The 27,960-nt window shown below is 37.7% G+C and overlaps 1 protein-coding gene across 3 annotated transcripts in view; it reads right to left on the bottom strand.

Moving 5' to 3' along the window:
* Positions 1-27,960, bottom strand: part of CDK19 (cyclin dependent kinase 19) — a 132,062-nt gene that overhangs the window by 19,501 nt on the left and 84,601 nt on the right. For all 3 annotated transcript variants that reach the window (XM_090279756.1, XM_090279758.1, XM_090279757.1), the window contains 2 exons: positions 5,644-5,701; positions 166-297 (listed from right to left, as the gene is read on the bottom strand). In XM_090279756.1, the coding sequence (XP_090135882.1) occupies positions 166-297; positions 5,644-5,701 (190 nt within the window). The remainder of the gene's footprint in view (positions 1-165; positions 298-5,643; positions 5,702-27,960) is intronic.

Raw genomic sequence — 27,960 nt, forward strand, 5'->3', positions numbered from 1 at the left:
TAAAAATCCAAATCTACCAGGCTATGTAAAATTTAGGAACATAGAAGACAACACGACTTTTACAAAGAAATATAAATTGGTTTTTACAAAACAACTTTATTATTATACCATTTGATATTATGACAATTCAATGCCAAGACAGTAAATCATTTTAGACTAACTTACCAATGGCTTTTGTATAATGTCTTGCACCAAGCAAAAGTTCAGGAGCCCGATACCAAAAAGTCACAACTACTGGATCCAAATCTGCTAGAGGTTTTAGAGGAGAATTGAACAATCTGGCAAAACCCATGTCAGCTAAAAAATAAAATAAATTAATATAAAACTCAGTGTGGCACATTACTGGAACCATACAAGGTTGATGACAATAGTTACTGACCTTATAAAGTTATCCTTTTCCTCCCTTTTCAATCAGTGGTCTTTACCAGGCACTCTATCTCTCCTTCTGAAGTAGATACCATTATTGTGGCTATTTTGCTGATAAAGAAACTGAGGCTTAAAAATATTCCTACTTGACCAAGGTCACAGTCTTACTAAGTACAGAGTCAGAATGAGACTCCAGGTCTGACTGCAGGTTCCCGTCTTTAACAGACAGCTACAATAATATTCTTAGATTTATTTTTTTTTTGGAACTGAAGATAATCTTAGAGTTTCCATGATTAATTATAACTTCTATATCTTAGTTCAGTGTGTGCTAGCATCAGTTCTTATGGACTCATGAGAGCCAATCTATACATATCTCATCTCAACTCTGAATTCAGTGACATTTTGGTGGTGGCCTGAAATTGACTGTGGTGAGAGTATTTACATCGTGAAAATAGCAAATGCCACAAATTGGGGCTCCCCACCACCAGAGAGCCAGTTTGGTACAGTTACCACCACATCACATACACGTTTCCAAGGACATGTAGAGAAAAATGAGATAATTTGTTGTAATTCACCATTTAACAAAGGTCTGTGTCAAAGCTAACTGATTTAACTATTAAAGAAGTACAAAAGAAATAAAAAGAATATTTATTACTAAATAAGGTCCCAGAGACTAATTTTCTTAGGATTTCATAAACAACAAATACCTTATATCTACAAAACACTTTACAGTGTTTACAAACCATTTTCAGACACGTCATATATCACTTCATTTAGTCCTCATAGGGACACAGGTTTAATAAGTATTTTGGTCTCTACTTCTGAGATAAAGAATCAAAGGCCCAAGGCAGTTAAATGACTTGCACAATGTCACAGGGATAGTAAGTCAAGGTGCCAGCATTCAAACAAAAACCATGTTATAAACTAGCAGCTATATTCTTAACCACTGATCTGACATCCAATAAATTATACATATCATAACTGCATATCACAAAGGCAAAAATCACAAGAATTATAAACCCCTATAATTTGAAATACACAATACACACAGCATATTTTTATTATAAGAGGCCCCAATGTACCATAAAATGCACAAATAGTACATAAAATTTCAACTAGAATCATTTAATCTAAAACTAATATGCTATCCTATAACATACATTAAAATTTTAATTTACAGTGATATTATTTCTTGAGATTTTAAATAATTTATAAGACTTTTTGAAAATGCTTTGGAGAAGCCAGGTCTTAAAAAATAAAGCTGTCCAAGGAAGCCCGTGCTAATGCCTACTCTTTCTTAACTAAATTTCCCTATAGCAAACAAAAATATTCAACACCATTGTACCAGTATTACACCTACTTCAAAGCACTGCTTTATAAATTTAACAGATGTTCACTGCTGCTGATGGCAAAGTAATATGATGGAATGCTGTTCCACCCATTGAAAAATATTCTGTTTTGAAGTAAAGGCTAAAGCCAGTATTTCTTCCCTTATTTTCTACTTCCTTAGTTTAATCTAAGCCACATCTATTCACTGTCAAATGAAAGGCCAGAAAACACAATATACATTATTGAAAACAATCCCTGTCTATTGTATGAACTTTAAAGGAGCTTTAAACCATTTTTCAAATAATTACTAATTTAGACATCAGAGAAGGAAAACTCTGACTCCAAAAAACCTCCGCTGCCTTGCGGCATACCTCTTCAGGGGAAAGGCTAAGGGAGTAAACCCCGACAGAAAATCCGGAGCCGGAGTCCCTAAGGCGGTTTGACGTTGTAGTCAACACCGGCAACTCCTGCGGCGCACCTGAAGCCAAGCTGTATTGACTCCGTCTTTCCCTTGGACCCTTCAGCTGCGAAGAGAGGGGGGGTCTGCTGCATGGGCAACAGCAGACCCTCCATATCACCCTGCCCAGGCTCTGTAGCTTCAGCTCCACTGGAGAGGACACTCCAGCGTCATCGCAAGATGTCGATTCAACACGGGAGGAGACAGATACCGTGTCACTCCCGAGTCGGACTGCACAGCCATTCTCGGCGGTGCAGATAGACTCTTAAGAAGCTACACCATCGTCTCTCGAGACGGACGGCTGCCGACGACGACGACTAATTTAGACAAAAGGTAATTAGCTTAAACATCACTAACAATTGTTTTCCTAAAATTAGATAGGAATGAAACTTTCAGTTCAGCTGGGAGCAGTAGTAAAATTCTGGTGTGGGGGCTCATTAGGCAGTGTCAAATGACAGAAAAACAGCAGAAGACATTGCCTGCCACCAAGGAGCCCGCACAGAGGTGAGATGACAGAACACACAGAGTAGACAAAAATAAAAAGGTTAAATGTAAGAATAAAGGAAAGTTGCTATTGGTTTCTACTAAGTCTAAGTCTCTTGAAGGAGGAGTCTACGTCTCCACTGTTTTATTTGGAACAGTGTTTGATCGACATTTGTACAAGTGGACTAAACTGAAACAGAACTTGAGTTGGGTTCTGAAGGATGAACTGCTGTGAATAGTAAAGAAGGCAGTAAGCATTTTAGGTAAGGCCTGGGAAGTCTTTAGGTTGCTGAGGAGAGAAAGGCTCAGATATGGGGAAGGGCACAATGTGTTTTCCATTAGACGATGCTTTTCTTTTCAGCTAGAAACAAACTGTATTAGTGATAGGCATCAGAGCATTACTGTTTTTTAAGAAAATATAATGTGCACCCTGGCTGGTGTGGCTCAGTGGATTGAGCACCAGCCTGTAAACCAAAGAGTTGCCAGTTTGACTCCCAGTCAGGGAACATGTCTGGTTTGTGGACCAGGTCCCTGTTTGGGGGCGTACAACCACTAAATAAAAAAAAAATAAAAAATAAAAAAATTACACACACACACACACACACATATAATGTGCTATTAAAACAAAATTTAAAGCAATTTAATCAACTAGATTAATTGTTTACTTGACCTTTATTATTAATTATTGCTTAGTTTTAACTCTGGTTTTATCCCTAATTTTGGATAGAATTACAATCCTAAAAACTCTTAACAGTAAGGCAATTAACTAGCCTGGTTAGGAAACAGAACTGTATGTTGAGAAACAATAGAGATATTTGGGAGCAGCAAGGAGACATTAAGTTTGGTGACAGGTACAAACAAGCGAAAGTGTAAGATGACGATGATGAATTTGGCCTGGAATAATGGAGTATATAGGTTGACAACAGGAAACCAAACAGAAGGATTTCAGCTAAGGTGAGAGAATGGAATCTGAGATCTAGGTCTTAGAATAATTTTCATAGAGTCTAAGATTTTGAGGCTACAGCTAATTAATTCCCTGAAGAAGTGGTTGTAGAGGGAAGTCATGTCCAAAACCAGTGCCTAGGGTGTACTGAAACAAAAGGTTAATAGAACTAAGGGGCAGTAATGAATAAAATACAGAAGTAACAGCAAACATGGTATACAGAATAACAGAATTATGTGCTGTCATATAGACCAAGAAGAAAGGCCAGACTGGTTAGGAGAACAAATGGCTAAGGCAGTAAAGGAAAACGGTGACTAAATACAGGTCACTAGATTTGGTCAAACAGAGGTCAAAAAGTGCCCTTTTAGAGAGCAGTTTCAATTGAATGGAATTAAGAGACCAGATTATAAAAAATCAGGGGGAGTGGAACCAATGGGTGAATATATGTTCTATAAGGAGAGGAACAAGGGAAAAAAGTAGAACAGATGGTAAAGAAAACAAAATGGAAACGAGAAGATTTAGTTTAAACTTGGGACGAGGACCATGAATGTCTAAAGGTGATGAGGAGAATCCTGAGGACGGGAGAATGGAGATCCCCTAAGATGAGGAGCCGAAGAATAGCAGGAAGGTCATTTAAGCTAAGAAAGACACAAGATGGGCCTTAGGAGGCAGTCACTCTTTCTCTAACAGTTTCAAAGGCAGAGTTGTACTGACAAAATGTGGTCAGTGAGGTCACACCAGACGGCTTTGCTATCACTAAGTAGCAATGTTTGTAGGGAAAGAGACACGGACTTGGAATTCAAGGCCTTCCTTTAAAAGGCTGAACAAACTACAACCTCTCTAAATCCAGCTTTCCTTATCTACAGTATCTACCATAAAAGGTGGTTGTGTAAAACAATGAGGTAACTAACATACGAAAGTATCTTACACACTGGCTAGTAAACTGTTTATTTTATTGTCTCTCACAGGGAGAAACCACTCTATCTCCCTTCCACTTTCACCAGCATCTAGCAAAAAGCAGGTACTCAATAAATGCCTGTAAGAAAAAGAGGAAAAGAGTGAGTGAGAAACAAGGAGTCATACAAAGGAGATGGGGAGGAAAGGGGAAAGGGAAGGAAAGCAGGACCGGGTCTTAACAAACATCAGCAAAACTTCTGAATGACTGAATCACAGTTAACTCAGAGTAGAGACTTATAGAAAGAGAAGTTGGTTTAGAACAGCTTCTTCAGGGCCTGGGCTGGTGTATTAACTGAACCAGGCAGCAGGGCAGGCTCCACTGAAGTACGACAGAATGAATTTGTCATAGGTTAAGTTAGCATTGTATACCAACCCTAGCATGACAGAACCTAAGGGCAAGGAAAACAAGTTGATGAAACAAAACTTACTTTAAAATCCTTCTAAAAAATATTGAACATTCAATAACTGTAATTTCTATTAAAAGAAATTAGAACAAAGTATTTCTTAGTTCATTTTCTCCCCAAATATGTCATAGGCATAAATAATGCCAATTTCCTTTAGCTCCTTCAGTGTTGAAAAGGAAATTTTAATGTATAGATAAGACTCTTTCCACTGCGTTAATCTTAAGATTGGCAAGTAAGAGGATCTATAAACACATAAATACATTTGGAAAAGGTATGTTGGTACCTGGCACAGAACATGTGTGGGGTGGGGGGAAGATACATGTGAAAAAGTCTATTATGTATTAGGTGAGAGTAGAAGAGATATATTTAGGAAAGAACACTTGGTAAAGTTGAGACAAAAGTAAAATTTATGGAATTATGTTTAGGGTGACTGTGCAGGCCAGTAATAGTGACATAAATACATGTTTGGGATTTTGTACAGGAATGAAATTTTTGTGGGCTTGCTTGCCTCAGCTTAGAATTATAGAACCTTTTTTGGCAATAAACCTGAGGGGTTTATAAACTATATTTCCCAATATATTTTCTAAATATATTATGAGGAAGTAATTTTCAAATTAACTACTTAAATAATAGTATTGAAAAGGGAAACCATCATTGCAGTCACTTCAATTTCTTAATAAATTATTTTAGAAATAATTACCTACCTATTTTGACTCTCCCCCTCTCAGGACCTTCTCCCATTACTAGGATATTTGCTGGTTTCTAGAAATAAAAATAGAGCATTCCAATTACTGTGTTTATTCTTTTGACATGCTCTAAACTGGAAAAAAGTTCTTAACGTATGATAAAGTTCTTATAATCTGTATTTACAACAAAACTATAATCAAATATTAAGTACTCTCTACATTAGTTAAAGCATTTGACATACTTGAAGTTAGCACTAACTTTCCATAAACATCCCTGTTATGGAAACATCTTATTTTCAAAATTATATCATACAAATAACTACAAAGGAATTAAAGCTGTCATTTCTATTTGCCTCACAGAAGTAATGAGTAATAATAATTTAAAAAGCTGTACAAATCATACACTGTCCGCTTGCTGCCCACAACAGAGTTTTTGTGGCTGAAAAATTTATACAACATTTCAAACCTCAACATAATTACGTTCACTTAAAAAATATTTCTAAACTTCTGTAGGAAAATATGATTGACATTCAACAGATTCCATTTTAAAATTCATACATGTTTTCAGCTATAGTTCATGCACAAGTGAGACATTCAAAATGTAATTTCAAGACAAAATAAAAACCAAGGCTAATACAAAGCTGTATAATGAAAAGAGTAGGCTGCAAATGTATCCACCATCTTTTAAGTCATCCTCGTTTGTAGACATTTGGAAACAGAGGAAGTGTCTAGGTAGGCCTGTGGGCAATAAGGCTCCTCTGAAAACTCCATTTCTAAGGTCTTCTCAGCTGAAATGGAAAGGAATTAATGGAACTGAGTAACATCTTGAAGAAATTAACAGGACTCTCTGACTAGCTGATGTCAGAACATTAAGACAAAGGGTGATAAAAGATTTCACCAAGGTTTTGAGTTTATATAACTGGAAGATGATGGGAAAATTATGAGAAGTACTGGTTTGGGAGTAGGAACAACAAACAGAAGGCAACAACACACTGAGTTTGAGGAAGGTGAGATGCCTAAGTCATACTAGTCAGGAAGTGAAAATAGGGAGATTTGGATTTGAAAGTTATTGCCACTGGAGTGTGATAACTGAAGACAAAAGACACAGCAGAAGGAGAAAAATAGCATCAGATAAAAACTGGATATTCAAAATTCAAGTTTGACAACTACTTATCAAAGACCCATTACGTATAAAACACTGTACTGGAGACTTTCAGGAAACAAAGAAAACCACTTTACTCTAGGAGATTAAAATCTTATAAACAGACAGCTTGCCCAGCCAGGGCAGGACGGATCCAAGGTCTGGGTGCTTATAGGGGCAAACTGATTGCTGTTTCTCTCTTATATCAATGTTTCTCTCTCTCCCTTCTTCTCACTCTGAAAACAATGAAAAAAAATATATCCTCAGGTTGCCCTTGGGTGAGGATAAAAAATAAAATAAAATAAAAAATAATGCAAAGGTACCAGTATGGACTAGAGGGGCAGAAACAAAGCTATGCTTATTTGGAAATGACATCATTATCTACACAGAAAATCCAAGGTATTTACAAAGTAACAGACTTTGGTAAGCTGTCTGGCTAACAGAACAATCTGACAAAGTCAAATGTATTTCTATATATGAGTAAAAAAAGAATGCTGGGATATATTTTTCAGAGGCAACATTTCTATAGCAACAATAACAAAAAAAATATGATAAGGTGCCTAGTAATAAATATATCAAAGGATGTACAAGATTTTTATACAGAACATCTTGAAATCTTATATTATATGACATTAGGAAGTCCTAAATAAATTAGGCGCCCATGTGTACAGACAACACTCAGTAGAGGGGTGGGCAAAGGTAGGTTCACAGTTGTGAGTACACGGAACAGTTTATTCTTATATTATTATATATTAGTGTATTATTTCCCATATGAACAACTGTAAACTTACTGTTGCTCACCCCTCCCTGTATAGCAAAGACATCAATTCTCCCCATACTTATATGTAAATTCAATGCAACTTCAATCAAAATCTCATCCAGGTTTTTTATTGTGGAACTTGAAAAGCTGGTTTAAAAATGTATGTGGAAAAGCAAAGAGCTAAGAATAACCAAGATACTGGGAAAGTGTTAGAAGTAGGGATGAGGAGAGAAATCTGGCTCAAAACATGATATCAAGATTTATTTTAAACCCAGTGCAATTAAGACAGTGTTATACCAGTACAGGGAAAGACAAACTGAAGACAAGCTGATCAGTGGGACAGAAAAGAGTGCCTAGGTGGCACCCTGATAGTGAGAGAAGAGGAACTTCAAATCAGTGGGGAAAGGAGGACTATTCAATACACAGTGCTGGCTGGCACAACAGGTTATCCAATGGGGAAAATAAATCAATTAAATGAGTCCTCACTTTATACCATACACATATCAATTTCAAGTGGATTAAGGGCTTAAGTGTGCAAAGCAAAACTTTAAAACTTTGAGGGAAAAAAATCTAGGAAACTATCTTTCTGACCCTGAGGTAGGAAAGGATTTTGTAAACAAGGTTAAAAAAATAACCATAAAAAGCAAAGACTGATAAGTTTGGCTATTAAAAAACCTTCCAATCATCAAAGATAAAGAAAATACAAAGTACAAACCAGAAGTATTTGTTACTCATACAAGTAACAAAGATTTAGTATCCAGAATAAAGAACTTCCTACAAATCAATATGAAAAACAACCTAATAGAAAAACTAACGAAACATCCAAACAGATATTTAACAAGAACCATGTTTAACCACTAAGCATATGAAAAGATGCTCAGCCTCATTACTGAGGGAAATGCAAATTAATCACAGTGAGAGGCCATTTTACACTTAGTATGTTGCTTAAAAATTAAGAAATGTTAAATAGTAAGTGGGCCTGGGGAAACATTAATACACTGCTGGTGGGAGAATAAATTGGTACAACTTCTTTTGAAAAGGATTTGGCATCATCTTGCAAAACTGAAAAACTGCATACCCTTCAACTCGGTAATTCCACTTTTAGATACACTAGAGAATGTTCTTAGAAGCACAGTTTGTAACACAAAAAAATATGGACACAACTCAGATTCCTAGCTAACAGGAAATGGAGAAATTAACTGTGGTAGAGTCACACAGGAACTTTAAAATGGCAGTGAAAATCAGTGAGTTACAAATAAAGGTTTAAAAATCTTCAAATCTTGGAAGCATTATGTCGAGTTAAAAAAACGCAAAGCTTTAGAAGACTATATGCCATTTTCATAAAACTTAAAGCCAAGAAAAGTTAAACTATAGATATTGTTTAGGCATACATATAAATTAATAAATCTGTTTTTGCAAAGATGAGAATAATGGATTTAAAATTTGGGATATTTGTACTTCTTGGAAGGAGGCAGGATGATAGGATGGTGAAAAACATAAGTAGAAACAAACTATTGGTAATGTTGCAATTATTGGAGTAAGGGACAGGCACTTGGCTGTTAAGCTTTGTGAAGTATGTAAATGTTTCAAATATTCTTTTGTATATTTCATGTATTAAGACTATACTAAAGACAAAAAGAAAGCAATAAGTGGTGTGAGAAATGCTCACAATAAAAAGCGGGACACAGGACTTGAGCAGCAAAGCGAGGCATTTATTCATGAGTCTGCAGAGTCAGACACACCCTCAGTCAGGAGAATGTGCGCGCCAAGTAGACAAAGAAAACTGGTTTTATAGTAATGCGATTAGCTTCCCCTCCCCTCTCCTTCTCCCCCTTACTCCGGAGTTACAATCTAACTTGATTATTTAAATGTCCCTATTGTGATTTGTAAATATGCTAATGATGTCAACTCCTTTCTCCCATTTTCCCTTTGTCTGGTGATGACTATCTTTCTACTGGTTTGGGAGTCACTATTTCCTTGTTTCTTACAGTGGGAACGAGGACTGCTGGGAGAGGGTTAGCAGGGTATTATTTAAGCACTATTTTACATTATGCACAGAACACTTCCTTGATAAGTTAACATTTGGAATAAAATCTGAAGAAAGGGCAGTATAAGCCAGCTGAATCTAAAGGGAAGAACAGTCTATGCAAAGGAAAAAGCAAGTTGCAAGGCCTGAGGCAGGAGTTTGCTTGGTGAACTGGAGACACACGAAGGGAAACAGGGAGCGGCAGGGAGAACAGAATGATAGGATGCTGATGATTCTAGAGGAGGAAACCCAAGGGAGGGCGTGCTCACGTTTCCAATTGTTCCGCCTTTGGCACAATTCATATGAGAATTGGAAAGATACTTGAGCACCGTCTGGCATGTGCTGTGAGAGCTGGTGAGGGCTGCCACAAGATTTGCAGAAAGGCAAGGTCATGGTGTTCGGAGCAGTTAGGAAACACCTTGGAGAGCCAGCAGGCTGGCTCACTGGAGAAAGAGCAAAGAGGTCAATGGCTGAAGTCACTGAGAGGAGGAGAGTCAAGGCAGGACCAGCAGTGATGAGGTTCGGCAAAGGCTGAGGAGGGGGCTGTTAATCGTACAGGATGATGTGCAAGCATGGAAAAACTTCAGGTTTTACACAGTAACGTTAGCATTATTTTGTTAATATGCTTTCTGTTTGACCCATAATTTGTACAAGTTGTGTAATACATATGTAGATTTTGGTATTCTGCCCAATCGCTGATGGCAGGGTTTGGAGAAACTGTCATTCACTACTACAATATGTATATCTATAATGTTTGCTTTTGCATATTTTGGTATTTATAATTAGAGAAATATTTTAAAAAACATAATAACTAATAAACAGTGCTGAGAGGGAAAAAGTGTGGTCAGATGAAAAGGAGCCAATGAAACAACCTGTAAAGGAACGCCCATGGTAAAACATACGTAGCACAGAGTTCTAGAAGCCAAGAGTTCAGAAAGGAAGAGATGGTCTTTAGGTACAAGACAATGAAGCTGTGAAAAGGCAACTTTTGGAAAATTAGATCACTCTATCCAGCAGAGCTATCATTTGGAATGGAAGGGCTGATAAGGTGCTTCCCAGACAAGGTAAAGCTAAAGGAATTCATCAGCCCCAAGCCATTATCACATGAAATGTTAAAATAACTCATTTAAGAAAAAGATAAAAAACCCACGAACATTAAAAAGGCAACAAATTCGCCCTGGCTGGTGTGACTCAGTGGATTGAATGCTGGCCTGGGAACCGAAAGGTCGTCGGTTCGATTCCCAGTCAGAGCACATTGCCTGGCTTGCAAGCCAGGTCCCCAGTTGGGGCGTGCAAGAGGCAACCGATCAATGTTTCTCTCCATCTCTGTCTCCCTCCTTTCCCCTCTCTCTAAAAATAAATAAAATCTTTTTTAAAAAGGCAACAAATTCACAACTACCAACAACTGAGTCAAAAAAAAAAAAAAAAAAAAAAAAAAAACCCCAAAAAACAGACTAAGTAAACAACCAGAACAGGAACAGAACTATAGATATGGAGATCATTTGAAGGGTTATCAGCTGGGAGAGCGAAGGAGGAGAAATGGGGAAATGGTACAGGGATTAAGAAGCATAATTGGTAGGAACAAAATAGACAGGGGGATATTAAGAATAGTACAGGAAATGGAGAAGCCAAAGAACTTATATGCACGACCCATGGACATGAACTAAAGGGGGGACTGCTGGAGGGAATGGAAATACTCGGTGGAGGGGGGCAAAGAGGGAATAATTGGGACAACTCTAATAGCATAATCAATAAAATATAGTTTAAAAAATGAAAACAGATTATGAACTGCTGAATAGGAGAAAAGCAGGAAGCTGGTCTTACATCATGTGAGCTAACTCTTGTTAGAAGTTCCTGTAGTCAATATTATGTGGAAACAGAATACGAGCACCATAACGGAGTGAGGATATATATAGAGAGAAAGGGGGATCTAGCTAGTATTTAAGTCAGTAGAGAATCCTTTTGATATAACATACTTGAAGCCTATGAAAGTTCTAAGTGTGAGGTCAACATGTGGGCATAGGCAGTGACAGGGTTTGGGGGAACAGTGGCTGTGAGCTCTTTTATACAGTCTAAGAGAGAAACCCAGAATTTGGGCAGTAGCCACAGAGAAGGGCTCCTACAGTCAAGTTAAGATCTAGAATTGCAGAAGGAGTCACTTTTAAATGTACATCCCTTATCTGGTATCACCTGTCTCCTTCAGAACAAGTAAATACAAGTTCTAAAACCTTCGGTGGATGCCTGAAACCATGGACAGTACTGAATCTTATGTATACTATGCTTTTCCTATACATATATCATACCTATGATAAAACTTAATTTTTTAATTAGGCACAGAGATTAACATTAACTAGGCCCTGGTTGGGTAGCTCAGTTGGTTACAGCGTTGTTCCAAAAGGCCAAGGATGTGTGTTTGATCCCAGGTCAGGGCACATACAAGAATCAAGCAATGAATGCATCAATAAGTGAAACAACAAGTTGATGTTTCTATCTCTCTCTCCTTTCCTCTCTCTCTCTCTCTAAAATTAATAAATAAAAAAATAAAGAGATGAACATTAACTAATAATAAAATAAAACAATTATAACATTATACTGCAATTAAAGTTATGTGGATTTGCTCTATCTCTCTCTCTCTCTCTTTCTCTCTCTCTCTTTGATAACCAAGATGGCTACTAAGTAACTCATGGTCAGGTATACTATAAGCTACAGCATGTATACCTTGGACAAAGGGATGATTCACATCCCAGGCAAAACAGAACAGACAGCCTGAGGTTTCATCCCACTACTCAGAATGGCATGAAATTTAATTCTGGAACTTCCATTTAATATTTTAGGACTGCTGTTGACCATGGTGAACTGAAACTATGGAAAGTGAAACTGAGAATAAGAGGGGAATACTGTAAATGTTAAGATCATAAGCTTCTTGGTGTTTCAAAATAACAGTAACAAAATAAATAATATAATCACCATTAAAATTACATTTAACTTTCCAAAGCATTTTCACATAAATTTCCTTTCTCTTAATGGAAATACTCGAGAGCCTATAAGGCTAAGGGCAAGTTTCACAACAGTTCAATATAATCCTCAAAATTGCACACTGGGTTGTGTTTACAGATACTATGCTTAATTTTCAAAAGACTAACTCTAATAGTGATTAGGTATACCCCTTAAAAGAAAATAAAGGAAAACACAGCTCCTGAACACACACCTAGAGCCACATATACAAACCTAAAAGAATGAACAAAGGACACCAAAATTGCTCTGACCTAGTTACATTCCAATTAACAAAGGCTATGCTTTACTAAAACTCCTCTTCTTACTGTGAACACAAAATGCCAGCTGTGAAAGAAAGTGATACTGCTGGGTTTGCACACTTTAGTTACCATAGAAACAGCAAAAATGGCAGGAGTTGGATGCCTCACATTTAAGTTATCAGCAATAAAATCGGATAGACAAATCAAGGCTTCAGGGTTTCAGCTGAATTGTATTTTAAAAGCAAACGTCAGGGAAATAATGTGATAAACAATATGATTACTCAGAAACTATTCTTGAAATATCTGCATTTTTGCAAAACTCAGTTAATTTTTAAAGTTTACATTTATATGTACTCCAGATTTGCCTTTTCCTTTTATAGAACCATCTTTTTTCACACGGGGTTAAATTTATTTCAGTTAATTGGCACATCATAAATAGAACAGCCTAAAGATACAGAATTATCCATCTACATTTGCTTTGCACTCCCCACTCCAGGACATTTGGAACAAAAATATGAACCCACAAGATGACTCTTACCAGCACCAGTAAAAAAAGACAGAAAAACACAAACACAATTGTGTACAATCCTGAATAATAGGAACAAAACCCATCAGAATATCAGTCGGACTTGTTTCTGAACAGTGAACTGTGCTGGCCTAATATTAACAACTACAGCTCTTCCTTTATTTAAATACAGAAGTGGCACAAGTCTCCTCACATTTGATACAGAAGTACATTCCCAGGAGAAAACCCTCAGTGTATGTTCCTTTCTTTGCACTGTTCTCCATTATCACCTTGAACAAATAAGATTCTGTGCTGTAAAAGATAAGGCAAAGAAGTATCTAAGAGTAAGATACATGCATTCTTTTCTTAGCAAACACAACAGCAATTTGCTAACAGCATCAGTCTACCATAACTGTTTACCCCTTAAAATAACCTCATCAACAGTAGAGGTTTTAAAAATATAGAGAATCTGATATTGTGATTGCAACCTCCTAAAGGTCAGGGAAGATATTTCCGTTATCACTTTATGTAGCTGTTGAAATCCAGGCACATAGCATTTAATAAATACCTGTTGAATGAATAAACAAATAAATGAATGAATGAAAACTGACAATGGTTAGGACTCATGGCCCTTTGGTAGGCAAGTTCTCAACTAAAAAAAAAAAAACAAAAAACCCAATAAACTAGAATAAGTACTTACCCCAAAATATGCAAGCTCACCTCTGAATATTTTTTAAAATACTAACTAGTTTATTTCAGGGTTTCAAACATTAAATCATAACTCATATGCTAGTGACTCCCAAATATATTTCTAGGGTCTCTAAACTTCTATATATCTCAGCAGTATGTCAACCATATGCTGTCCATCTCCACAATCATCTCAGAAACAACTTGTTCAACCTGAATTTTTACCACTTCTCTTTGTAGTATTCCTTTCTCAGTCACTCAGTCAACAAAAGAAGAAATCTATATACCTTGTGCTTTATCCCTCGAATCTAATCAGTCTTCAGATCTGTACCTTACTTGATTACCTCTGCTGTAATTCAGGCCTCCCTCATTTCTCAACCAGCTGATTACAACAGCCTGATAAAGCGGCTGCCCCTGCACCCTCAGACCAGTTCTCCATATCCCTGTCTCCATGGTCTTTGTCAAGCAAAAATCTAATCTGCTCAGCTCCAACTAATCATAGGAAACATCTACATTTCTAAACATGACAATTAAGATCCACCACAATCTTGTCCCTACCTCTCTCTTCTGCCTCTTCTTTCATTAATTTTTGCTGATCTCTGAATATATCTCATAATTTCTTTTTCAAACCTTATTATTTTGTAATGATCATTTATGTGTACCTTCCTGCTGTGCACTCACTGAAGGAAGGAATTCTCTGTATTCCCAGTGCCCAGCATAGTGTCTGGTACATATTAAGAAGCCAAATATATTTGTAAAGCATATATTCTAAGTCTGTAAACCAGGACTTGTCCTCAGAAATCTAGTTATAAGTGAATAATTTAGTTAAAAATGACAGGTTTACATCTCTAAGTGTCATTACTTAGGTATATTGAATTAAATAGGCCTTTGTATTCAGGGAACAAGAATCCAACCACTGTTTATAAATGCTGTTTCTAAGTGAAAAATGCCTTCCCAGTTTGAAATTACACATCTACAAGTGGGTGCAAGCAATTCTGTAAATTGGGAGCTGTCTTTAATATTAAAAGCTGTGGTTAATTTCATTTTGCTTTATAATGGTCTAGAGGTATCTATAATAAGCAGCTATGTTAATCAAACTTTGGTATTCATAGTAAACAATGCCTGCAACCCAGCACAGCACAACAGTTAACAACAATACACTTCTTTGTCTTTGCTTTTTTAGGAGTGGTTACAGGCCTGAACAGCAGAGATAAGGTTTTCTTTTCTCTAACAAGAAGCAATAAAAAGCAGCTATTATAAAAAGCTTAATGCAAGACAAACACATGTATTTAGAAGATTATTTACCCAACAAACTTCAAGGTCACTTAGTGAGTATAATCAAGATATATTTCCTGTTGACAGCAATGCCAGAAATAATGAATGCTACAAGACATTTGGATTCTATCCTGTTCATTAAGGAGTACGATCCATCCACAGAACAACACTGGTGGTTTCCTATTTACATTTGTGACATTCAATTCAAATAAAATAATTTGTCTCATTATTGTGAGAAATTAAGAATGTTAGAGGCAGAAATGATCAAAATGAGTCCTCTCACTTTTCTCATCAAGAAACAGAGGTGAAAGACCTTCAACTTTAACCAAGTTTACTGTCCATGAACAGTGACAGGCCCAGAATTAGAACCCAAGCCTCTCAGAGATACACTCCAGGCCAGGGTGATGAGAGAAAAGTATTCTTGAAAAATGCACAACAGTATGCTTAGCTGAGAATATAATCACACAAAATACCCATCATCTATAATCTCTCAGTGAAACTGTTACCAAGCAAAGCAGGGTTTGTTCACGTGGCACTTTGGTGTAAGACCCAACAATTGGTGCTGAGAAACAGGTCTTTATTTACAATATTTCAACCTTGGGGGTGGGGGAGGCGTACTGGGAGCACTCCTGCTCAGAGCCCAGTTCTCCCCTGAGACCCAGCACTTCCCTTGCTCCCCAAAAGGCTATAAACCAAAATCAAGCCCAATAGTTCCCCATCCCTTATGTGTCGGCTCTCTCCTTCAGGATCTTGGGGGTACACTGTCATCAGTCTCTGTATAATAGTCCAGAAAAGCATGTGCCATGCTACACTGGATCATGGTGAAGTCCAGGAAAGGTACAAGTCCTAAGAGAGTGTCCTCTCTGCATGTCCCGAGTTCTAAGGGTTCAGATAGAGTCTGGGCCTGCAAGGTAGTCCTTGGTGGCTTCAGAGTCAGCTGGAGTGGACACGATCAAAGCAGCAGCAGGCCTGCTTTCCTACTAGCCCAGGCCGCATGGCCGAATCCTGACTACAAACAGCGCAGCTGCTTCTTCCTTCTCACCGCGGACCAGCTTCACTACAAACTGCATAGCTGTTTCTTCTCTACAGGCAGCATGGCTGAATCTCCTTCGGGCTCATGGCTACTCCTCTTCTCTTCTACACTCACTCCGCCTGCACGACCCTCGCCCATGGCAGACCAGCTCTCCTACAAAGCTGCTTGCCAGCTACATCATTGCTCTGTCTACACACCAGACCTCTTACTGGACTCCCATCTATACCTTTTTCAGCCAGTGTGGCTTCTCTCCTTTCATGGCTGCCTGCCCTTATTTTAAATGCTGACTCAGAGCACCATAATCATTGTTATGAAAAGTATCTTAAGCCTATCATCTTCCCTTTTGCCCTGGGCTGCAGCACAGCTATTATCTAGTTACCAACTTGCCATAGGTATGCAAAGTACCTTAAAAGATGTACTATCTCCTTTCCCCATCCCCCAAACCATGAGCTGTGGGGATTTGGGGGGAGGGCCTCCCTGCTCTGTTACAAAATGAATCCCTTGCATGCAAGACTCCCTCTTGATGAAGATACCATCAATAAGGGGTCTTGAATCACCTTATAGTGCTAGTCAAATAGAATACCTATGGAAGAGATTATCCAGGTATATACTTTTGTCCATATGTATCAATTTGTAATTAAAATGGGTGCATTTTATTGTGTATAAATTCTAGCTCAACAAAACTAATTTAATAAAATAGTAAGCTTGAATTAATTCTTCAATTCTAAACACAAGCCCCAAAGTACGGGGACTCCTTCTGTAGCCCTTGGTTGCTAAACCATTCTTGCCATTGGTGTCACTGTGGAATATATCTTTACTATATCTTCTGTTAGAAAAAGAAACAAAAAGTCCAAAATGGAGTCACTTATGCCAGGCCCCTTGTCGCAAACCAAGATTTAATTCTTAATCTAATTGCGGTTTCAGCCTCTCCCAGAAATGTAACCTTTAAGTAGTCAATGTGGAACTACCAGGTCAGCACTATAAGGTAATCTGACTGATAGTCCCCTTCCATTCCCCTTAGGAGGAGGACCTTGCCTGAAATAAACTCTTTGCTGATAATTTCTCCCCGCCCCCTTTCTGCTTTTAAAAACCTTTCCTTTTGAATGCGTTTTTATTTGCTAGATGGGATGCAGCTTGATTCACGAATCATTGAATAAAGCCAATTTAATCTTTAAATTTACTTAGCTGAATTTTGTTTTCTAACGCTTCTTAGTGACACTGAAGTCAGTTTAGCAAATAGCCTTCTAGATACATGTGTTTGTAAGTACAAGCTACTAAAAGTTCATGCTAAAATCACAGATCATCGAAAGAATCCTGTCCCTGAGCTGAACCTTAGGAGGCCTCACAGGCCACTGTGAGTCTAATCCATCTCCTTTGAAGTTGGCCCTCTTGGAAGTGTGATATTTAGTGTGTATCACACTAAACAGCTGGTAGAGCATTACGCTCTAACTTAGACAGACGTGCAGGACTCTGCTGAAAGCTCCAGTTACCTGGCTATGGGTATAAATAATGGAAAAACTGTTGTGCCAAAAAAAAAAAAAAAAACCACTTCAATGATTGCTTCTTATATTTGTAAGATGTTTTTCACAGTATCCTGAGCATTGTAAGAAACATAATCTTGTCTGAGCTTCACAAGGCCTCATGTAGAGGCAGCAGGACAGGAGTCACTGCACATCCATGACATCAATCACCACAAAGGCCTTTTCAGACTGCAGACATGAACAGCTAAGCCACAGACTATCGAGGACCGTGCTCTAAGGAACTAGATAGGAATCAGAGGTCTTCAGCAGGGACCCTAGTGTGATTCTTCAGGATGACAAGATCTGTGATTGTCCAAAATCACCTAAAATTGCAGGTTAGAAGATAACCAAGCCATAGTTTATTTTTTCATCATTAGCTCTTCATTCTGAAAGAAATTAGGATAATTAAGTCATATTAAATTATATACTGTGTTCTTCCATAATTCTGTAAGTAGAATGTTAATAACTAAGTCAAATGAAAAACAATGAATAAAAATTCATTTGATTAGCATGGAATTGTCAGAATGAAAACTAAGTTAAATGAATCATTAATTTGGATCTGATTTAAGCAAGTATTTTTTTAACTTTCATATTTTTAAATATGAAGACTTGGCAAAAAATTAGCAATATTTAAATATAAACAGGATGAAATATGGCTTACTCTTCTTTTTAAATAGAGGAGCATGTTTCACATATTTATATTTGGGCTCTACTTTGTAAAGCAGAAGAAAGAAGAAAGGGTATCAGACTATTAGAATTCTGGGGGGAAAAAAACGTTTAAAGAAAGGGAATCTTTGGATTGTTGATGGGATCCAGAAGGAATGTACAAAAACTTCTACAGAAGGGCAAGTCGGAGCAATTTAGGAACTCTGGAGCTAAAAGTAGAAAGTCAACAACCATGTAAAGTACCTATCATTATACTCATTTGACAAATGAGTAAACTGAGGCTTAAGGATGAAGATTAGCCATTTTAGAAATAATTTTAAGTCTAGGATCTTAAAGCTCCCACATCATAAGAACTACGTAAAGCTAAACTCTGAAACATTATTAAAATGCTTGCAAACTGGGTCAGCAGTGATGTTGGCCATCCACCCATCTCTTAGGCATAAGACCTGAGGTTCTAGAATTCAGGCATAATTTCAGCAAGCTCCCTATAAATATGCTGCAGCCCCCAGTAACTGCTAACACCAGTAACTGCCTAAGACCTGCAGTTATCCTGTTTAACAAAGATATCTTTTTCTGCTGACAAGATTTTAGTAACTTTCCTGTTCTCAGAGCTTGCTTCCCTATCACTAGCTCCATCTGGACTTTTGAAAGTCCCGCAACCCCCTCTACCCCTTAAAAATCCCCGTTCTGTTTCTGCTAAAGGCTGCAGTCCACTCAGACTCAGCCCGCCTGCTTGAACATCCTTCAGTACAGGGTTTGACCTGGTCCACCTGACTCCTCCCTACTTTTGGGCACAAATCTAACACCAATCCATTTTGAAACACGGACCAAGGAGTCTAACATGCGCCTGAGTCAGGGGCTCCCATGAAAGCTGCTGTGGTGCAATGAAGGTGAAAGCCAGGGGAGCACACCACCTGCTGAGGTGGAATCCTGAGGCTTCTCCAGTCCACAGAGGGCACACCACTAGCCAATCTTGCCTGTGACACCAGGAAGGTGGTACCTGAGCACACAAAATAAAAAACAAAACAAATTGCTTGCAAAATGCTGGCATGATGGCTACAGTAAGATTTTAATTATTTCTTTGCAGTATAACACATTTACCTTATCAAGCCTACTTAGCACAAACAAAATTAAAAACTTCTATCTCCTTGTCAAGCAAGGTATGAAGAGCAGCTATGCTGTACACAAAGATTTCTAAACAACTCTGCAACTCCCAAATACAGTAGTCCCTCTCTATACCACGGTTTACTTATCGTGGCCTCACTGTATCGTGGGATTTTTCGCTATATTGTGGGATTTTGCGGTACTGTATACGTATGTTGTTAAAGTTACGTACGTTTAAGAGTGTAGAATATGTTTAAGAACATAAGTAGTGTTTATAAAAGTGTGGAAAAGGTTAATAAGGGACTGGGAACGGTTTATAAGTGTGTGGGAAGGGTTTATAAAGCCTTAAAATATATATAAAAACTAAAATAAATGTAAGGTTCCTACTTTGTGGATTTTCACCTATCGCGGGGGGGGGGGGGGGGGGGGAGGGCGTCCTAGAGCATAATAGCCGTGGGCGCGTCCTAGAGCGTAATACCCGTGATAAGTGAGGGAATACTACACTTATTTTAATTAAATTATCACAATTAATAGTACAGCACTTTCCCCCCAACTAAGTAGAAACAGAGAGCCCTCTTTGACTTTCATACAGTGATGTTCCCAAAGTCTTCAAATGCTCTTTAGCAAAAAGCCTAGAATATTTCATGCTTCCTCATGCTGTCCTTTCACTGCTTGTCAGCTAGCTGTTACAATTCAGCAACTATGGGAAAGTGTTTTGTCATCCTTAAAAAATTTTTGCTTTGTATTTTTGCCTTTGTCTTATACAAATGAGTAAAAAATAGAAGTATTAGTGATAAGCATAGGCCTCAGGCTGCATGACAATGATGGGATTTCCAGATATGTTCAAAGTGAAAAATCCTGGATCTTAATTGAGCACACCCTCCACATTTAAGTAAATCTACTTAAATTACCTGTGGTTTAATAGCAAGGAGGGGAAGGAGCGGAGAGAAGAGATGTGTGGAGGGGAAAAGTAAGGAACATATACTGAATCCTAGGAATAAATCATTGAAGAATAGTTGTAAAAAGGAAGGGATAATTGGTACATTATAGTATTTTAGCTCTCTAGAATCAGAACTAGCCCCAAAGTCTTACCAAACAAGCAACTTTTATACATGGGAAAATTAGATAGGAGAGGACCTACTGCATTTTATTATACTTCTACTAAATGAAAAGGATCCAAATTATCATTTAAAGCCTCTTAGATTCTGTGGTAGGCAGCTTCAGACATGGTTTCCAATCACCCCCATGCCTGGTACACTCTGTGTATCTATTCCCCTCGAATATGGACAGCACCTAGTGACTTCTATTGAACAGAATACAGCAAAAGTAATGGATGTCACTTGCATATTAAACTTACAAAATACTGCAGCTTCCACCTTCCTAAGACACACACACTCTCTCTCGCCCTCTTGTTTCCTCACTTTAGTGAAGGAAATTGCCATGTTGTCAGATGCTCTATGGCAAGGAACCAAGGCAGGCCTCCACCCATCAGCTCATGAGAAAATGAATCCTGCCAACAAACACGTGAGTGAACTAGGAAGCAGATTCTTCCTGTCAAGACTTGAGATGACAGCAACCTTTTAAAGAGACTCTGGATCAGAGGACCCAGATAAGCTGTACCTCAATTCCTGACCACAGAACCTGTAAGATGATAGATGTTGTTTAAAGCCACTACATTTTTGGGCAATCTGTTACACAGCAATAAATAACTTAGATATATACACAGACTTAAAATATACATAGCCAACATCACATAAACAACCTAGAACGCTGTTGGAAATCCAGTAAGAACTCTGCTTAAACAAGCAGATATCATAAGGAAGAAAATATATCAAAACACCAAAACTATATATTGTTTTTTATTAGTTACTATGACAAAATAGCTAGAATTGAATTATGCATTTCTCTATAGGTAGAATATCTATTACATAATTTTCTTTAATCAACCTAATTACATCTGACTCTAAGTATTGGTAAGTTTTATTATTATTATTACTATTATTATTATAGATGAATAAAATAAATAAGTCTTTAGGTCTGTGACAGAAGTGACATTTTGAAAACACAGACATGTTTTGTAGATGTTAATAACAAAATCCAAAAGATTACTAATATACAAAATTATTTTCTTTCTCAACCACATCTCACAAAATTTCCATGTACTACATTTGCCGACCACATAGTTATTTGTGCCTATCAGCTTCAAAAGACTACAAAGTCACCCACTATTGTGAACAATAATTACCACTTAAAACTCAAGTTAGAATTCTGGGATAGGGCCTTCACAAATATTTTTAAAAGACAGAGCTGTGGTCAGGGCCCTGGAACATTCATTCAAATCCTCCATTCAGTAAAGATCTAGCATTTATCATGTGCTAGGGTCTAAGGATGTAAAAGTGAGAAAGAGATAGCTTAACTTACAGTTCAGTTTATGTCACTGTTTCAGTAGCATATGAACATAATATTCAGTAACTGAGGAGCCATAAATCCACTTAACAATATTATCATTTAGTCAGTATCTCTCTACCTTTGCTAAAGAAAAATGTGCAGTTTCCAGATGTTTAGCTGAAATTCAAATAAGAGTAGAAACAATATGCCGACACTAGGAATACAAAAATTAGTAAGATGTAATCCTGTGCTCTCAAGCCCATAATTTTGAAAAAGAGATAAACTATATCTTGGCATTCTTCCAACCTACCAGAATAGTAGTCCCATAAAAATGAGTCACAATATCTATCATCTTTTTACCCTTAGCTACATCCTGCTATAAAATTAAAATACGTCTTTTCCCCCGTGGTGTTTACAAGTTCCAAATGTTTATAGACTTACGTCTCTACTTCACTGTCTCTCAGCCAAGATTAATATGTTTAGCTTCTTTTTTCCTTTCCTTTTAAAGGAATTCCTCAATATAAGTAATCTTTTTGGTGACTTTATTCTAGGATCCAAATGACATAATTAAAATACTGTTCCAGATATGAAATCAATCACAATGCAAAACATCAAACTCTTTGATGATGTAATGTTTCTGATTCTGTAATGTGTGTGAAATCCAAAACACTTGGTCTTATTTACTTTTTAAATTTGAAAATTTTACATTTGAAAATTTACTTTTATTCTAACAACTTTAGCTGTATAGATTTTCCACATTTCTCACATCAAAAACAAAACAAAAAACAAATATTAAAGATGGTACATACTCGGAAATAGTTGTGACTAACAAATAATGTAAAGCTGGATTTCTTACAGTAATAGGAAATGAAGCATTTTCAAAAAATTACTCATGGGCTAAAACTGCAAATCTATTCTTAAGCTCACAAAAAAAATACTTTTTCAAATGTCTCCATCATGCTTCTTTTAAAACCCTATCTGTACTTCATATACTTTGTTTCTTTATCTACTACAGAATATATCTACAAAGTGAATATACAATTTAAATCTACTCCTGAAAATAATCTGGCAAAACCATGACAATATGGTCCAGGTATGAGTTAGGTATCATAGACTAGATTCCTACTGGTTCAAAGTTTCAAATCTTATTAAGAGTGACTTAAGGAGTAGAGGCATTTGGTGAATGTGCGGGTAAAATGTAAACAGTGCTAGGTCAGAACCATGTTCAGAACATGATTTTCAACACTATGTTCATGATATGGATGAGGTAATAATAATCAGTGATGAAAAAAATTTCATCCAGGGAAAATTTATTCTCTTGCTCACACACTTTTAGTACTTACACACAAAAATACTCCTTCGCCTGATATTTTGGGCCTTTCTCAATCAGGCTCCAACCCGTATCTTTCTAGTCTTACCTCATACTAGCCTAATTGAGCTTATCCATTTTTGAGCCAAACAGAACTACAAAACATTTTAGGGATAATTCAAGTGCCTTCTCATCTCATCTCAGAAGTTTTACATCCAATACTCCTCTCAAATCTGTATTTAAATTCTACTCATCCTTCAAAGTCGAGGTCAAATGGCACCTCTCTGAAGCTTTCCCTTATCCCTGCCTCCCCACTGAGAACTTCTTCTAACCTTGAACAGCATTTAGTCTGCACTTCTCATATAGCCATGGCCACATGCTCTCTCATATCTATTACAGTAGAACTGTGTAACATGTCATACTTCTCAAACTGAACTCCTGAGAAGCTCTTTGATCCAGTCATATTTGTACTGCCCCCCTTCATGCTTTGCACATATAAGAAAAAGTTTATTACAGTGTGTTGAAATGCATGTCACTTGATCCAAAAATATGCCATAATAATCAATATTCTTACTGATACTCATTTACTAAGGAAATCTGTACTCAGTAACTATTTTGTACTGGAGTAGTAGTACAGTATATCAAATGAATCACAGACCTCACTCTCTCAAAATATCAAGAACATCTTCTAGACATCTATATAAATTATTATAATACTAATAGATAAGTACTAGAGGAGAAGTAAAGATGAAGTACAACAGCAACCAATAAGAAAGAAGGAAAGATTATTTCCAAGTAAGAATGGCTATAAGGATAAATTTTAACGTTTATGTGGGTCCTAAAAGGTAGTATCTGAATATGTAGAGATGGGGTAAGGAGTTTTAAGACAGAAGAAATAAAGACAGCTGAGACAGGAAATCTCAGGAGGATTCAAGGAACAATCAAGAGTTCAACATAAAAAGAAATAAAAGGCATCCAAATTGGGAAGGAGGAAGTAAAACTTTCATTATATACAGATGACATGATAGTAGTATACCTAGAAAACCCTATAAACTCCACTAAAAACTACTCGATATAATAAGTGAATTTGGCAAAATTGCAGAGTACAAAATAAATATACAGAAATCTAAGGCATTTCTGTACACCAACAATAAAATAGCAGAGACTAAGACAAAAAAGAAAATACCATTTACTATAGCAACAAGAAAAATAAAGTACCTAGGAGTAAACTTAACCAAAGAGATAAAAGACCTGTACTCTGAAAATTACATAACATTGAAGAAAGAAATTAAGGAAGATACAAATAAATGGAAGCAAATACCATGTTCTTGGATGGGAAGAATCAACATCATCAAAATGGCCATACTACCCAAAGCAATTTACAGATTCAATGCAATCCCTATTAAAATACCAATGACATATTTCACAGACCTAGAACAAATACTCCATAAATTCATATGGAACCAAAAAAGACCCTGAATAGCAAAAGCAATCTTGAGACAGAAGAACACAGCAGGAGGAATCACAACACCAGATATCAAACAATACTACAAAGCCGCTGTGATCAAAACAGTCTGGTACTGGCATAAGAACAGACATATAGATCAGTGGAACAGAATAGAGTCCAGAAATAAACCCAGGCCTCTATGGTCAACTAATATTTGATAAAGGAGGAAGGAACATAACATGGAGTGAGAAGAGCCTCTTTAACAAATGGTGCTGGGAGAACTGGATAGGGACCTGCAAAAAAAATGAAACTAGACCACCAACTTACACCACACACGAGAATAAACTCAAGATGGATCAAAGACTTAAATGTAGAAACAATGCCTGACTTCCGGCCAAGATGGAGGCTTAGACGGACACGCTAGGTCTCCCTCTACAACTAGAGAGGAATACAACTACTTCAAAACAAAGGATAACTAGAAATTCCAGAAAATAAAACTACACGGAAGTCCAACATATGAAGTTATAAACCAGCGGTGCCATTTGGGCAGGTAAGAGTTAAAGAGGGCAGTGCTGTTTGCGGTCTCACCTGGACAACAGCGGGCGGCGAGGAATCCCGGATCCGTCAAGCCCCTGGCGGTGCGCGACCCCGGCGAGGAATCCCGGCGGCCAAGCCCCTGCCGGTGAGCGACTCCGGCGCTGGGGAGAGCGGCCGCCGCATCGCCTTGAACAGTGAGGCCCAGGGGGGCGGGAGGACGGACCCCGGTCTCCTAGCTGAATAACTGTGTGAATCCATCTTGGACCCCTGCCCCCAAAGAAAGCACCACAGGGCTGCGAAATAGGTCGCGGACAGGCAGGCGCCGGCCGGTCGCTGATTTGTGATGCGTACACAGGCACTGCCCCCGACAGCCGGCCCAAGAAAACAAAACGCATCTGTCAAAATGAGGCAGACAACTATAGAAATACCGGTGACACAACTCACCAGACAGCAGATAGAGAACCTGACAGATGAACAGATAAGAAACCTGTCAGAGGTTCAGTTCTGGGCCATTGTTAACAGATGGCTTACAGAATTCACAAAAGAGCTGGAAAAAGATATGAAAGAAGCGAAAAACTTTCATAACGAAAGGAACAAAACCGCATACGAGACAGAAGGAAAGGAAATAAAATCCAGAGTTCATTTCAACAAACTGGAATATGGAGAAGGAACAAGCAGTCAACCAATGCATCGAGAGGAAATGGGAAGCAACAATGAAAGGATCAGAAACCTCTGGGACAGCTATAAAAGGCCCAACATAAGAATCATTGGTTTGCCAGAGAATGAGGAAGATGAACTAGAACTTGAAAAATTGAGTGAAAATATAATAAAGGAGAACTTCCCAGTCTTGGGGAAGGGAATAGACTTGCAGGTCCAGGAAGCAAGGAGAGTTCCCAAGAGACTGGACCCAGGGAGAACCACTCCAAGACACATTATAATCAAAATGTCAAAAATTAAAGATAAAGAGAGAATCTTAAAAGCAGCAAGAGAGAAGAAAAGAATCATGTACAAAGGGGTCCCAATTAGACTATCAGCTGACTTCTCAAGGGAAACCCTACAGGCAAGAAGAGACTGGCAAGAAATATTCAAAGTAATGAAAATCCAAAACCTACAACCACGAATACTCTACCCAGCGAAATTGTCATTCAGAATAGAAGGACAGAGAAAGTGTTTCCAGGACAAAATAAAACTGAAAGAGTTCATTAGATCCAAACCACTGTTATATGAGATGTTAAAGGGACTGGTTTAAAAAAAACAGAAGCTAGGGAGATGAAACAAAGGCAAACTAAATAGGCAACGAGAGTGGAAAAGGAACTGTGGGTACGGGAAGCAAATTGGGGGGAGGTCAACAGGGAGGGGGAATGGGGAAAGGGAGGGAGATGATATAGGAATTGGGGATCAAGGTAGGAGGGAATGGAATAGACGGAGAGAGGTTGGGAGGAACTATGCACAACTAATGGACATAATCTAAAAGGGGGGGACAACTGGAGGGAGGGGGGCCACCGGGTGGAGGGGAGCAGAGGGAAGGGAAATTGGCACAAATGTAATATTTTAATCAATAAAACACATTAAATCTGAAAAAAAAAAAAAAAAAAAGACTTAAATGTAAGCCGTGACACCATAAAAGTCCTAGAGGAAAACATAGGCAAGAAAATATCAGATATCTCACGTAACAATTTCTTCACAGATACATTTCCTAAAGCAAGAGAAATAAAGGAAAAAATAAATAAATGGGATTACATCAAACTAAGAGTTTCTGCTCAGCAAAAGAAAACATCAGCAAGATGAAAAGGAAACCAACCATATGGGAAAACATATTTGCCAATGACATCACAGACAGGGGACTGATTTCCAAAATATATAAAGAGTTTATACGACTCAACATCAAGAAAACAAACAACCCAATTAAAAAATGGGCAAAGGACCTGAACAAACACTTCTCCGAAGAGGACATACAGAAGGTCCATAGACACATGAAAAAATGCTCAACATCATTAGCCATCAGGGAGATGCAAATAAAAACCACAATGAGATACCATTTTACACCAGTCAGAATGGCCATCATCAACAAATCAACAAACAACAAGTGCTGGCGAGGATGTGGAGAAACGGGAACCCTACTGAACTGTTGGTGGGAATGCAGACTGGTGCAGCCACTATGGAGAACAGTACGGAATTACCTCAAAAAACTAAAAATGGAACTGCCTTCTGAACCAGCGACTCCACTACTAGGATTATACCCGAAGAATCTTGAAACACCAATTCAAAAGAACTTATGCACCCCTATGTTCATTGCAGCACTGTTTACAATAGCTAAGTGCTGGAAACAGCCTAAGTGCCCATCTGTAGATGAGTGGATCAAAAAACTGTGGTACATTTACACAATGGAATACTATGTAGCAGAAAGAAAGAAGGAACTCCTGCAATTTGCAACAACATGGATGGAACTACAGAGAATTATGCTTAGTGAAATAAGCCAGGCAAAGAAAGAAAAATACCATATGATATCACCTAATACAGGAAACTAAAGAACAACACAAACAAAGGAACTAAATAGAACAAGGAGCAGAATAGTAGTCAATAGGGGGGAGGGGAGAGAGAGAGAAGGGGGATAAGTAAGGGAAGGGTTTAGTCAAAGAACCTGTATAAATGACTCATGGACATGGACAACGGGGAGGGATAT

The sequence above is a fragment of the Furipterus horrens genome, unplaced genomic scaffold (genome assembly GCF_987537825.1).
Source record: "Furipterus horrens unplaced genomic scaffold, mFurHor1.1.pri manual_scaffold_6, whole genome shotgun sequence".
NCBI classification, from domain to species: domain Eukaryota; kingdom Metazoa; phylum Chordata; class Mammalia; order Chiroptera; family Furipteridae; genus Furipterus; species Furipterus horrens.